Source organism: Oncorhynchus gorbuscha, linkage group LG08 (genome assembly GCF_021184085.1).
Source record: "Oncorhynchus gorbuscha isolate QuinsamMale2020 ecotype Even-year linkage group LG08, OgorEven_v1.0, whole genome shotgun sequence".
Classification (NCBI taxonomy): domain Eukaryota; kingdom Metazoa; phylum Chordata; class Actinopteri; order Salmoniformes; family Salmonidae; genus Oncorhynchus; species Oncorhynchus gorbuscha.
In genome coordinates this window covers 15611029-15626453 of record NC_060180.1, presented here as the reverse complement: position 1 = coordinate 15626453, position 15425 = coordinate 15611029, and the positions used below count along the sequence as shown (strand labels likewise).

Genomic DNA, 15425 nt, shown 5'->3' with positions numbered 1-15425 from the left:
TGTGGCTGAACCACTTCTTCCTCATTCGCACATTTCAGAGTTTGCGTTTCCCCGGTTCTAAATAATCTCCTGTTTGCCTTGAAGAATTGCAATCGCAGAAGAATGAATTATGTGAGATCTGACATCACTTAAAGGTTCGTGATTTTAAATAGTAAATCAAAATGCAATTTATCGTTTAGTTGATAATGTTTTATTTCGGCTCTCGTTCGAGTGTTACCGTTTATTCATTGGCCTAAACGTTATTACGGGAAAAAAACGTTTTGAGTTATTGCGGTAATCCACAATTATCTATGGATTGTCAGAAGAAAATGGGTGAATTGCTTATATATACACACCCACACACACACACACACACACACACACACACACATATATATATATATAGCTTGTTTTGATAGCTTCGATGTATTCTATCCGTATTTATGGAAACATCTCATTCTTTCAAGTTGGCACTGTGACTCATCCTCAGGTCCGGTAGTGCTAGTCGTCAGTGGTCCAATTTGAAGTGCCATTCTATTTTTCCATCCTTCATTAGCCTATGGGCTATTTTGAAGTACCCTAGAAACAATAACAAAACATCATTGCCAGTAATCACTCTGCTAATGGTGTGTGGTTGTAGGCAGTTACTATTTCAGGCAGAGAGTACTGCAATTTTGTAAAAGTTTTTGTTTTATGGTTTTCCATTGAGTCAGTGTATTTTATTTTGTCCCCTTTAAGTTATGGGTTGTAAGTAGCACAATATTTGACTAAAGGAGCTAGCGTTACTCCTCTGTCAAAGAACCATACAAATACTCCATCTGAATGTGAAATTGATTCTCAATTGCTGTATGTTAAATGACTTAAATGTAAATGTAATGTAAATGTATGTCTCTGGAAACATAAATCCACCTACTTTCATATCAAAATAATTTCACAAATGAAAAAAACACACTTAATGTACACTGTTTAACCGGTTTAACACAATTGCAGACGACAGTATTTTACAGTGACAGCACGTTTGTGGAGTTTGGGATTGGGTTGGCGATTGGGTTGGCGGATCGCATCCAACTTTTAGGTGCATATACCGCCACCCACGGTCTAGGAGTGTGAGGCCAGTCACGGCCTACCGACAATAAATTCTAGTACTACAAAATTGTGGAAAAAGGAAAATTACCCTGCCAACTATTATCCCTCACAAAAAAACACCACTATTTAACCGTATCTAATCGTACTACTGGCCAACGGTCTGGGAAGACAGATACTATCACACAACACCCCCTGCAACTCTTCTGCAGTAAAACCTCGCAATCCCAAGGACTTCTTTGCAGCTGCCAACACAACCTCTTTTCTGTGACTTACTTTTTCTGTAGTACAGTTGACAACCATGGCCATGAATGCTAAGAAAACCCACCATACTCAAGCACATTCTTCCCATACCCCTGTATTGGTCTCTGCTTATTCACGCCTCTCCTGAGTCCATACGGGAGTTGCAGCGATGAGACAAAACTGTAACTACCAATTGGATACCAGGAAATTGGGGAGAAAATGGGGTAAAACAAACAACGTTCCACTTTTCTCATTTCTTTCTTGTCCACCATCTTCTCCTTTATCAGATCTTCCAGAAGGCTTGTGTAATCCACCACTCCATATTTACTCATATGTTCATATGTTGTTAGCCATCTCTCCTGTTATGTCTCTCTCACCTCTATCGCTTAGATTCTGCCAGTCCACTCTGTCTTCCATCTGTTTTCCATACACTAGTGCTGTGACATGGAAATATGGCAGTATGGGAACCCTAACCGTATAAAGTTGATCAAACCTTTGTTTTTTGGCAGTTATTTCTCACCAATATGAAAGGCAGCAAAGGTCCTTATGCTTCCAAAACCATACCGCAAGCGATGCGTGTTAATGTTCAGACGGAGTGTAGTGGCTCTTAACAACCCATTGTTTGCATCCATGAGCTAGCTAGCTTTTCTTTATGACCAGCACTGTAGGTGTGTGAGACAACTTCACCAGCATCATAGCATCGGTATCGACGAATCGTTGTGACATATGAAATACGAGTGATTGTGTAATAACTACGTGAACAAAATGTATGAACGCCTTAAATGATTACGTGACGTGCAGTCATATTCGGGTCTTGATTGGTCAACATGCTTATTTGACGTGTATCTTTTTTGACATGCAAAGACCCAAACGGCGTTCCATAGAAATCCTGGTTGACAATGAAACGACTGAACAAATGAGCAACGAAACAGCACAGCAAGTAAGTGAAAGAAATAGGTTTTGATGATGTTTTACTGGTAATGGGGACATATGTAAATTCCATCAAAATAACCTTTTGGTCAGTGTGGTGTGTGTGTAACCTTTTTTTTACTAGGCAAGTCACTTAAGAACTTAATTCTTATTTACAAATGACGGCCTACCCCGGTCAACCACAGACGACGCTGGGTCAATTGTGCAGTGCCCTATGGGATTCCCAATCACGGCCGGATGTGATACAGCCTGGATTCGAACCAGGGACTGTAGTGATGCCTCTTGCACTGATATGCAGTGCCTTAGACCGCTGCATTCATGTGTGTGTGTTGACTATTTAACTGTACTAGAATGCTTAAAAGGCTGCCAAAAATGTCATATTGGTGCGTCACTAGTTTGGAATGTTTATGTTCAGACTCCCAAAAAGCTTGTTAATTTCATGACCCATTCATAATGCCTACAATTTCTTTATTTCTCCAAATATTTAGACGTCTGCTTTTTTGATTATATGCTCACCCCATTATGGTATTTCCTTTCCTATTTAGGCTAAATTATGGTTCCTATCTAAACACAACCAAAATGTTACATGAACTGAGCTACTATTTACTCCCTTAATACCGCTATGCAATAGTGATTCTTTGACACATAATTAAAAATGAATTATACATTTGCCAAATTAGTTATTGTAAGGCTTTTCCTCTAATTGTTTACTGGAAGCAAATTCTTTACAGATGCAATGCGATCCGTTATGTTTGGTTCTCGCAGTGCTTACTTCCTTCCATGACACACAGTTCAATATTTGGCTACAGTGCGTCACTCCTCTCTCTCTATATTTAGAGGTGCAGGCTGCTTCCTCAAGAAGGCTGAGGCTCTTCAGAGTTAACATGTGATTTTGTGTTATGATTCTACTGAATCACCTCGCAATGCATAGTACACAATAGCAACGTGTTTGAAGAAGTAAACTAGCTCTCAAGCTGATTACGAAATCCTCCAAAAAGTTGCAAGGACATTTCATAATTTTGTCAAATCCCATTTATTTTTCAGGTTTTGGGCTGCAGCTTGATCAGAGTTAATGAGATGCTGGCGTGAGGGGTGACACTGGTTTTGTCTCCCCCCTGAGGTCCAGGGAGCCAGGATGCAGGGGGCCATAGCACGGGTGTTTGTGGTGGTGGCAGCGGCCATCTTGAACCATCCGCTGCTGTTCCCGCAGGAGAACACCACCCTCCCAGAGCAAGATGAGGCCCTGCTGGCCCGCATGAGGGAGCATGAGAAGAGGCTGGAGCTGGAGCAGGCGCGGCTGGAGCAGGAGCTCTTGTATGCAGGCACGGAGCAGCAGGACCCTGGCTCAGAGGACGGCTATGGCTGGTACTTCTGGAGCGCCCTCTCACTGGTCATTTTCTTCACTATTGAGGTGTGTCGGCAGGATTTGGCAGACATGGAAGCCCGATACGCTGATGATGAGGATGGGTTTGTTGAGGGTGGATCCATCAGTCCCAAGACACTCCAGCTTGATAAGGGAGTCCTAAACAGCTTCTGTGAGAGATGCATCCACACCTCGGCCCATGAGAACTGGAGGGTGCGGGAATTTGTGGAGGGCTTCGCTGATGACCTGCTGGAGTCCCTGAGGAGTGTGTGTGACAGGGAAACTGACATGGAGGTGGCGGACTTTGTGGGCGTTGGGAGCATGTTTGAGTCGTGGAGGGTGAGCAAGCCCCTGATGTGTGATCTCATTGTCCCTTTCGCCCCACCGGAGCCTTACTCCTTCCAGTTCCATCTGTGGTGCAACCCCTCCAGTGATGTGCCCCTGGACATGCAGGGCTGTGGCAGGATCAAGGTGACAAAGGTCGGGGAGAATGAGGACGGATGTCTCTGTGGCTCTGCCAACCTGGGTGAGGACATGCTGTGCTTGCTACACAGCAAAAAAGAAAAGCCTAGAGCAGACTACACCCCGGATGACCTTCTGTGCTCCAAGAACATACCTTATCTGGCTAAGGACCAGGTCATGAAGTGGTTCCAGATCTCCGTGACCAAAGCCTGGGGTCGGATTTCTCACAAGTACGAGTTTGAGCTCACTTTCCGCAACCTGGATGCTACTGGAGCACTGAAGGTCCGATTCCGCTCAGGAAAGGTTGTTGTGATGAACATCATCCCCGTTGTGGAACTAGATGGCACAAATGCCTACTTTGTGTCACACTTCCCCTCTGACAGCAGCACCTCCTCAGACACTTACTGGCCCCTCTCCTTCGCTGTCTATGAGAGGAACCTGCTCAAACATCTGGCTAAAAGCCTGCCTGAAAATTCCTGCCACCTCCACTGCCTTCAGATTATCACTTTCCTACACAACAAACAGATGGGTCTAACTGGCAGGTGTGCTCTGACCAACTACCACCTGAAGACGACCCTGCTGCACCTGTTGTTGAGTAAGGGCTCGTCCAGCTGGGGCTCTGAGAGTCTGGAGCACAGGCTACGGGACATGCTAGGCTTCCTTCACAGGAGTCTTCAGGAGAAGAGACTCTGTCACGCTCTGGTTGGGAACAGCCAAGTTCCACCAGAAGTCCGGGTTCCGGAAACATTCCACAGAGCGGAGCCCATCAATCTTTTCCGGCCACTGGTGTTACAGAGAGAGCTTTACGCTGACACGCTTCGGCATTTCCAGGAGATGCTCAGGAACGCTCCTGTTCTGATTCAGGAGTACACGCCTCTGTTACAAAATGGCGACACTCACCACAGATTCAACTCAATGGCACAGTCTGAGTAATGGACTCTGTTTCAATGCACTGCAATGAGTGGAGGTATCCTTAATAACAACAATAATAATAATAACAATAATTAACAAATGTATGTTACAGCCTTAAGACATTTCTCTAGGCACTGAAAAGAGAGGTGAACAATGTTCCTTTGTTATTTTGAAATGGACTTTGTGGTTGGTGGTTTTATTTGATAGCAGCTTCTAAAACACTCAAGGAAGTTACCAAAGTGTGTTCTTAGTAACAGTACTGTAACTGCTATTTCAATATGGCTGTTTCACAAGTGCAATTATATTTTACTGAATGAAGGTTTACAAAAACTGTTTTCCCCTCACAAAATTAGAGCAGTATATTTTGATATGAAGAATAAGTATTATTTTTGTATTCTAGAGAAGACCACATCATACTTTGTAGTATGTGTGTTTTTATGATGCAGTACTTGTCAGCAATTGCTGTTTGACATGAAGGGATATTAATTTTGTAAGCCGTGCAACAGTTTGAAAATACCAATTGAAGACTCCCTGTTACATGTCTTGGCTGTCATTCACCAAAAGATAAGAATGTCAGCAAAGATATTCCGTTGAAATTCCTTTACAATGGGTACATGAGGAACATAAGATAATTTTAGAAATTCCTTTCAGCATGACAATCTTAGAAATGACACACATGTACACAGCAGATGTTAGGTTGTGCTAACTAATTGAAGGAAAAAATCCCCTCTGTTTAAGTTCAGTCTTAGGTTCAAGGATAATTAAATGGAAAATAGACAACGTATGGTTTGAGATAGTGGAATGCATTCGTAAAAATGTTTATTTGTATGTGTGTGTATATGTATGTATATATACATGTGTGTGTATATATGTATATATGTATATATACATATAGTGTGTGTATATGTATATACACATATACATATTTTGTAAGCCGAAATACACACTTTATTTATTAAAAGAAAATGTATATTTTGTAGTAATACCTGTATCTCTCATACCCATTGTAACTTGCCTGTTTTACCACAACATGTACTTTTAACAGCGTATGTTTTTTTGCAGTAATTTTATTAATAAATGTTGAAGGACTATCTATTCCTTGTGTTGTGAGTAATGCCATTGATTTTTCTGCACATGGACATAAAAGATAGGATTTGACAATGTGACAGGCAAGATAGTGGCATAACCAGTGGCAGTGCTCCACCCTCTATTCACAGACCTGTCCAAGTACAGTGTAGGTTTATGTCAGGACTGGTGGTGAAAATAAGGTAATGCAGATGACTATCACCCTATTTCACTTCCAGATTTCAGAACAACAATTAAAAAAACACCAGAACTCTTGTTGTGCAGTCTTTATTACATAACAATATTTATATGCTTTGTAAATGTAAAAATAAATATCTGCCAGGTGTCGACAAAGCATGATAGAATTTAGCTACAACAGACATGATTCACATAGTTCCAACGGTATTTCTGATCTAGCACTTATGACACTAAACTCAATTATCATTGTTATGAGTTCACTGAATATCTAGTAATCAAACCATGTTCCATATGCAATGAAATGTAAACAAAGGAAAGGAGGACAGAAATTAACTTTCTGAAAAGTTTCCTATGAGATCAACAGCTGCACAACTAAGTTGACATGTACAACTGATGCCATAATTACCATAGCAGGAATATAAAATACATTTAAAATGGGAAAACTGGACGGTCAAGGGTGAACTGCCACTGTACCATGTATCTACAGGCCATGGTCAAAATTGGGTTTCCCTCCAACATAGCTCCCTTGTAGGTCTCACTGGGGAACATGGTGGCTTTCACTGTTAGATCCTCAAACATGCACTCTGTCCACTTCTTGAGCTCAGTGGTACCATTCAGACAGCTTGGAATAAGAGATTACTTTTATTTGAGTTTTGAAAATGAGATCTTGTCACTCGCAGTGCACTTTGGTTGAGCCAAACTATATAAATCACACAAGCAATAGGACCTTCTCATAATACCTGAGAGACGCAATAAGAATGTGAATGATTATGTAAATTATATTCATACACTAGGGCCAGTATTCACAAAGCTTTTCAGAGTAGGAGTATGATCACACAATCATATGATCAGGGGGGCCCAGGGCCCATATCCACAAAGCACCCCAGAGGGGAAAATTGGTTGCAAGTTCTGAGAAGAGACATTTTACTCCTAGTTTTATGGGTAAAAATAGATTTTTAGGGAACCTCATGAGCTGTCCTAACCAGTTATGTTTTAATAGCAGGTGTCTTGATAATAGAAAAATGCATTGAGTCAGTGGTTTCTGAACCACATGCAATTGCTTTGGAGTTGTTAAAATGTTTTGATATTTTCATCCATAAATAATCTAGAAGTACATGCAACAGTATTTGCGCTTTTGACTATTTCAATCATTTAATTACCTGCATCATGTTGTTTCAAGTTATCCCTTTGGAGCGCAACATCACATCGTAAAACAAATATTTCTACAATTCGTAACGGTTGTCGTAGGTGGAAGAAGGTGAAGAGGACCAATGTGCAGCGTGGTACATGTTCATGGTAAATTTAATAAAGAAACTGAACACTAGAACAAAAAAAAACAAAGCAAAGCGGAACAACCAAAACAGTTCTGTCTGGTGCAGACACACAAAGACAGAAAACCACTACCCACAGTAGGAAAACAGGCTGCCTACGTATGGTTCTCAATCAGAGACAACGATAACCAGCTGCCTCTGATTGGGAACCATACCAGGTCTAAACATAGAAACACAACACCTAGACATACAACATAGAATACCCACCCACATCACACCCTGACCAAACTAAAAATAGAAACATACAAAGCAATCTACGGTCAGGCCGTGACACAATTGTGCATGCCTAAAGTTGGGGAATTGAAGGCATCTAGGGCTTATGTTAACTTTGATTGTGTTCGATGGAAATAATAGACAGTTTCAAACGTATGCAATGTTGTATGCAACATTATCAGGAAGTGACTTAATCTTGATGCCTGTCAGCCAAAACGATTTAGAGTTGTAAAACTGGAGTGATGAGTGTGTTGATAGAACGGTAATATTGTAAAACTTCCGCTTTAACAACCATCAGAATTGCTTTTAAAAAAGTTCTTCATGCCAACATAGTCATCCATAATTAAGAATATGCAAAGTGATCATGTCAGGCAAAAATGATTTTAAACGTTTATACTAATGCTGATGGTTGTTAAAAGCGGAATTTTGACAATATCACCGTTATATCAACACACTCCTCATTCTCGTTCTACAACTTTAAATAGTTTTGGCACACAGGAATCAAGATCAAGTCACTTGCTGGTAATGTTGCATACAACATTGCACAAGCAGCCGCACAACGCATAATGCCAAGCGTCGGCTGGAGTGTTCTAAAGCTCGCTGCCATTGGAAACGGACGAATCTGGATTTGGCAGATGCCAGGAGAATGCCAGGAGAACTCTACTTGCCTGAATGCATAGTGACACATTTTTTATTTGTTGGAGGAGGAATAATGGTCTGGGGCTGTTTTTCATGGTTCGGAATAGGCACCTTAGTTCCCCAGTGAAGTGACATCTTAATACTACAGCATAGAATGACATTCTAGAAGACGATACCGTGCTTCCAACTTTGTGGCAACAGTTTGGGTAAGGCCCTTTCCTGTTTCAGCACGAATATTGTGCACTCTTAAGTGGCACACATAGGACTGTGGCGGTCACAAAATTTCGTCAGCTGGGGATTGTCAAGCAAATAACTGCCGGTCTCACGGTAATTGACAGTTAATTAACAAACACATTTAGCATATCCAGGCTTCCACACAAGCTACTGATGCAGACCTTTGGAACATCTACATTTTAAAAAGTCAAATAAACCCATGTGATATAGCCTACATCTTCACAATAAATCCATTATTTATTTTGGATAAGTCTAAAGAAACATGATGAAGAAAATGTCTATTTCAGAAGAACAGAATAGCATACTCTGAGTTGTCCTCATGTTAGGTCCTGATCTGGCTATGCCATTTGGCAGTGGGCTACGCTAGTTAATTTAGCAGACAAGATTTGCTTAGAATTCTGTGGCATTATTTTATAGTATGAAAAATACAATTGAACTAAGCAGAAAAAATAGAAAGGATATTTTCTCCAAACGATTTGAGGGAGTGCGCACACTTACCTATTCTGTGTTGAGTTGTTAACATACTGTAGAAATACAGTCAATTTGGAAAGTATTCAAATCCCTTGACTTTTTCCACATTTGGTTAAGTTATAGCTTTATTGTTTTTTTCCCTCATCAATCTACACACAATACCCAATAATGACAAAGCAAAAGCAGGTCTTCATTTTTTTTGCAAATGCATTAAAAATACAAGTATTCAGACCCTTTCCTCCGTACTTTGTTGAAGCACCTTTGGAAGCAACTACAGCCTCAAGCCTTCTTTGGTATGACACTACAAGCTTGGCACACTCGTATTTGAGGAATTTCTCCCATTCTTCTGTGCAGATCCTCTCAAGCTCTGTCAGGTTGGATGGGAAGCGTCGCTGCACAGTTATTTCAGGTCTCTCCAGAGAATGATCGGGTTCAAGACTGGGCCACCCTAGTCTGAAGTCCTGGGCACTCTGGAGCAGGTTTTCATCAAGGATCACTCTGTACCTTGCTCCGTTCATCTTTCCCTAAATCCTGATTAGTCTTCCTGTCGCTGAAAAACATCCCTGAAGCATGATGCTGCCACCACCATGCTTCATCGTAGGGATGGGCCAAGGTTTCTTCCCAACGTGACACTTGACATTCAGGCCAAAGAGTTTAATCTTGGTTTCATCAGACCAGAGCATCTTGTTTCTCATGGTCCTTTTGGTGCATTTTGGCAAACTCCAAGCAGGATGTCATGTGCCTTTTACTGAAGAGTGTCTTCCATCTGGCCACTCTACCATAAAGGCCAGATTGGTGGAGTTGGTTTTAAACTTCTTCCATTTAAGAATGATGAAGGCCACTTTGTTATTGGGACCCTCAATGCTGCAGAAATGTTTTGGTACTCTTTCCCAGATCTGTCCCTAGACACAATCCTGTCTTGGAGTTCTACGGACAATTTCTTCCACCTCATGGCTTGGTTTTTGCTCTGACTTGCACTGTCAACTGTGGGATTTTATATAGACAGGTGTGTGCTATTTCCAAATCATGTCCAATCAATTGAATTTACCACAGGTGGACTCCAATCAAGTTGTAGAAACATCTCAAGGATGATCAATGGAAACAGGATACACCGGAGCTCAATTTCTCACTTTTGAGTCTCATAGGAAAGGGTCTGAATACTTATGTGAATAAGTTTTTATATATATACAGTCGTGATCAAAAGTTTTGAGAATAAACACAAATATACATTTTCACAAAGTTTGCTGCTTCAGTGTCTTTAGATATTTTTGTCAGATGTTACTATGGAAAACTGAAGTATAATCATAAGCATTTCATAAGTGTCAAAGGCTTTTATTGACAATTACATGAAGTTAATGCAAAGAGTCAATATTTGCAGTGTTGACATTTCTTTTCCAAGACTTCTGCAAATCCGCCCTGGCATGCTGTCAATTAACTTCTGGGCCACATCCTGACTGATGGCAGCCCATTCTTACATAATCAATGCTTGGAGTTTGTCAGAATGTGTGGGTTTTTGTTTGTCCACTCGCCTCACACCTGCCTGCTGCCATTCCTGAGCAAGCTCTGTACTGGTGGTGCCCCGATCCCGCAGCTGAATCAACTTTAGGAGACGGTCCTGGCGCTTGCTGGACTTTTTTGGGTGCCCTGAAGCCTTCTTCATTCACAACAATTGAACCACTCTCCTTGAAGTTCTTGATGATACGATGAATGGTTGATTTAGGTGCAATCTTACTGGCAGCAATATCCTTGCCTGTGAAGCCCTTTTTGTGCAAAGCAATGATGATGGCACATGTTTCCTTGCAGGTAACCATGATTGACAAAGAATGAACAATGATTCCAAGCACCTCCCTTCTTTTGAAGCTTCCAGTCTGTTATTCAAACTCAATCAGCATGACAGAGTGATCTCCAGCCTTGTCCTCATCAACACTCACACCTGTGTTAACGAGAGAATCACTGACATGATGTCAGCTGGTCCTTTTGTGGCAGGGCTGAAATGCAGTGGAAATGTTATTTTTAGATTCAGTTCATTGGCATGGCAAAGAGAGACTTTGCAATTAATTGCAAGTCATCTGACCACTCTTCATAACATTCTGGAGTATATGCAAATTGCCATCATACAATCTGATGCAGCAGACCTTGTGAAAATGAATATTTGTCTCATTCTCAAAGGTTTTGGCCATGACTGTGTGTGTATATATATAAATTGGCAATTTCTTTAAAAAAAAAAATCTGTTTTCACTGTCACTATGGATATTGTGTGTCGATTGATGAGGATTTGTATTTATTTAATAAACTTTAGAATAACGCTGTAATGTAACAAAAATGTGGAAAAAGGTATGGGGTCTGAATACTTTCTGAATGGATCGTAGGTACTACTATATGCTTAATTTAGTTGTTCTACAAACACTGGGCTATATGTTTTGATTTTGAATACATTGTAAGGCTGCAGAATGAGATTAATGATGATTTGAAAAAAGTTGCATGAGCTGTGCTTTGTTTTTTTGCACAGGCTGTACACACTTCATCAGTCTCTCATTCACAATTTGACAAGCACATGATAATGCCTCGACTTTCCCCTTTGTGAGTCCGTAATGCCTCCTGACAAAATCCATGCCTTTGCGCTGAATATAATAAATTACTATTCCCTTCTCACTGAGTGCTGCATGTTCCGAAGCACCTATCACTCACATGGCTCTCCATTATCTGATCGGGTGTTGTTAGGTCTACTTTCTCACGGGCTACAAGTGAAGACAGACACATCGGGGACTCAACTACATGCGTCCTTATCCTATTCCGAGGTGCATATTGAAGGTATTGGAAGACTGGAAGATCTGTCCACATTTACAATTTTGTCAGCCAACATGATAAGTAGGCCTGACAAACAGCAAAAGCACTAGCCTATGTCAATCCACTATCCTCCATAATACAAAAGTTTACCTATTCTATTCTGTGTGAGAAAAAATATTCCAAACATAGTCTGGGACAGTTGTGGGAAGCTATAGATCCCAAATTAATACAACTACTAGCATAAAAAAACAGTTTTACTCAATGAGGCTGACTCAACAGATCAGAACATTTAGCTTAAAATGTTGATAAACTATTAGGCTATTTCTTCACATTATAAATGCAGCAATGCACACACAGCAGTAGGCTATAAGTGTGAACGGTCCATTAGCGGGAAAACACCATTATCAAGTGACCGCAAATGCGATTACTCAAGTAATGCTTTTATTATAAAGGTGCGTTTTTATTGTGAAAATGATCTTCCCCAAATTTGAAACTCACGCACTGCTTATGAATGCCAGTTAGGCTGTACACCCCTTGTAAAGCGGATTAATGTGCTTAATTTTAAGAAGTTATTTGGCCACTTTAGTTGTAAAACAAACCTTATGGCACCACAACAAACCTTTTTGTGCAAAGCAATGATGACGGCACGTGCCAAGAGAGGGCTGCCCACCAAAACTCATGGACCAGGCAAGCAGGGCATTAATCAGCGAGGCAACAAAGAGACCAAAGATAACCTTGAAGGAGCTGCAAAGCTCCACAGCGGAGATTGGAGTATCTGTCCATAGGACCACTTTAAGCCGTACACTCCACCGAGCTGGGCTTTATGGAAGAGTGCCAGAAAAAAGACATTGCTTAATAAATAACAAAATAAGCGAACACATTCAGTGTGTTTGGGGAGACTCCCCAAATATATGGAAGAAGGTACTCTGGTCAGATGAGACTAATATTGAGCTTTTTGGCCATCATGGAAAATGCTATATCTGGTGCAAACCCAACACCTCTCATCACCCCGAGAACACTATCACCACAGTGAAGCATGGTGGTGGCAGCATCATGCTGTTGGGATGTTTTTCATCGGCAGGGACTGGGAAACTGCTCAGAATTGAAGAAATGATGGTGCTAAATACAGGGAAATTCTTGAGGGAAACCTGTTTCAGTCTTCAAGAGATTTGAGACTGGGACGGAGGTTCACCTTCCATCAGGACAAGGATCCTAAGCACACTGCTAAAGCAACACTCAAGTGGGTTAAGGGGAAACATTTAAATGTCTTGGAATGGCCTAGGCAAAGCCCAGACCTCAATCCAATTGAGAGTCTGTGGTATGACTTAAAGATTGCTGTACACCAGTGGAACCCATCCAACTTGAAGGAGCTGGAGCAGTTTTGCCTTGAAGAATGGGCAGAAATCGCAGTGGCTAGATTTGCCAAGTTAATAGAGACATACCCCAAGAGACTTGCAGCTGTAATTGCTGCAAAGGTGGCTCTACAAAGTATTGACTTTGGGGGGGGGTGAATAGTTATGCACCTTCAAGTGTATAGTTTTCTTTTTCTTATTTCTTGTATGTTTCACAATAAAAAATATGTTTCATCTTCAAATTTGTAGGCATGTTGTGTAAATCAAATGAACCCCCCCCAAAAAATTTTTTTTACATCTATTTTAATTCCAACAATATAGGAAAAATGCCAAGGGGTTGAATACTACGATGACTTAATGATGTCATGACAAATTTAGCTCTACACGTGCAACACAGCAATCCTAACCTAGCCCACAATGTCTACTGTGTGGATCTATTTTTAAGTTTCAAAGGAAGATAACAAAAAGGCCATATGCAACGTTTGTTTATTTCCCGAGGAGGAAAGAAAGTGACATCATTTAATACCACAAACCTAATTACTCATTTGAAAGTGCATGACCCCCAGACGTTCCGCTCCTCCGCTCTCTCCACTGGCTTCCAGTTGAAGCTCGCATCCGCTACAAGACCATGGTGCTTGCCTACGGAGCTGTGAGGGGAACGGCACCTCAGTACCTCCAGGCTCTGATCAGGCCCTACACCCAAATAAGGGCACTGCGTTCATCCACCTCTGGCCTGCTCGCCTCCCTACCACTGAGGAAGTACAGTTCCCGCTCAGCTCAGTCAAAACTGTTCGCTGCTCTGGCTCCCCAATGGTGGAACAAACTCCCTCACGACGCCAGGACAGCGGAGTCAATCACCACCTTCCGGAGACACCTGAAACCCCACCTCTTTAAGGAATACCTAGGATAGGATAAAGTAATCCTTCTCACCCCCTCCCCCTTAAAATATTTAGATGCACTATTGTAAAGTGGTTGTTCCACTGGATGTCATAAGGTGAATGCACCAATTTGTAAGTCGCTCTGGATAAGAGCGTCTGCTAAATGACTTAAATGTAAATGTAAATGTTCAGCAACTACTTAGAACAAAAGCAGAAAAATATTAAGAGCACACTTCCAACAACTGAACAAGTTCAAGTCGAGCAGTCATTTGAAAGAGTAAGAACATTTTAGCAAGACAACTCAAAGGCAAAATCCATTAATGCCAAGACAATAAAATTGATTGCCCTTGACAATCAACGGTTCTCTGTCGGGGATGATGTTGGCTTTCGCCGATTGGTCAAGCACCCCGAGCCCCCGCTATTTTTCAGATGTTGCCCTACCGGAGTTACACAGTATTGTTGAAACTCACATCCATGAACTACTTGCTATGGGCGTCACTGCTATTAGCGTGATAACTGACATTTAGACCAACGATGTCATCCCCATGAGCATGCTGAGTCTGACAGCACAGTGGGTCGACAAGGATTTCAACTGAGGAATGCCGTATTGCATGCTCAAGAATGTGCTGGCACCCATACCGCTGCTGCCATTTCAATGGCATTTGAGAACATGTTTGAAACTTGGAAACATGAACACACTCCTAGCTCCATTCGAACAAATGACTCGAGAAATAAGCTCATCAACTGCTTCTGCAGCAGACGTAATACCCTCTGTCATGGCATTGAAATGCCTGCTCAACAAAACTTCCGACAGACCGTGAGGTTAAACTTGCAAAGGTATTCTACTAGAGGCTGTGAACAAGTGATTCGGTGGCATTCTCTCTGAGCCTCTTTACTGTGTCACCACTATGCTCGATGCTAGGTACAAGGACCGCTACTTCAATGCAGACAAGAAACAGGGTTTACGTGAAATGTTACAGACACAGCTGGACAAGTTGGAAACGGACACAGTGACAGTGCGCACAGAGGAAGAGAAGCCAAGGACACACAGAGCTGAAACTTCACTACTTGACATGTATGATGAAATCCTGGTTGAGAATGAAACGACTGAGCAAATGAACAGCGAAACAGCCAGCAAGTAAGTGAAAAAAATTGGTTTTGATTATGTTTTACTGGGAATGGGGACATAAGTAAATGCCAACAAAATAACTTTTTGGTCAGTGAGTGTGTTTCAACTATTTAACTGTACTATAGCGCTTAAAAGGCCTCTAAAATTTTAAATATT

General features: G+C 41.4%; 1 protein-coding gene across 2 annotated transcripts; it reads left to right on the top strand.

Moving 5' to 3' along the window:
* On the top strand, positions 1 to 6067 carry LOC124041251 (inositol 1,4,5-trisphosphate receptor-interacting protein-like). Of its 2 annotated transcripts, XM_046358620.1 has the most exons (3): positions 1 to 134; positions 2170 to 2245; positions 3280 to 6067. In XM_046358620.1, exon 3 carries the CDS (start codon positions 3371 to 3373, stop codon positions 4991 to 4993), a length of 1623 nt encoding a protein of 540 aa, XP_046214576.1. In that variant the 5' UTR covers positions 1 to 134; positions 2170 to 2245; positions 3280 to 3370; the 3' UTR covers positions 4994 to 6067. The 2 variants fall into 2 exon arrangements, with proteins under 2 accessions (XP_046214576.1, XP_046214577.1); XM_046358621.1 differs by lacking the exon at positions 2170 to 2245 and having other exon boundaries at positions 6 to 134.
* The last annotated feature ends 9358 nt before the right edge of the window (positions 6068 to 15425 follow it).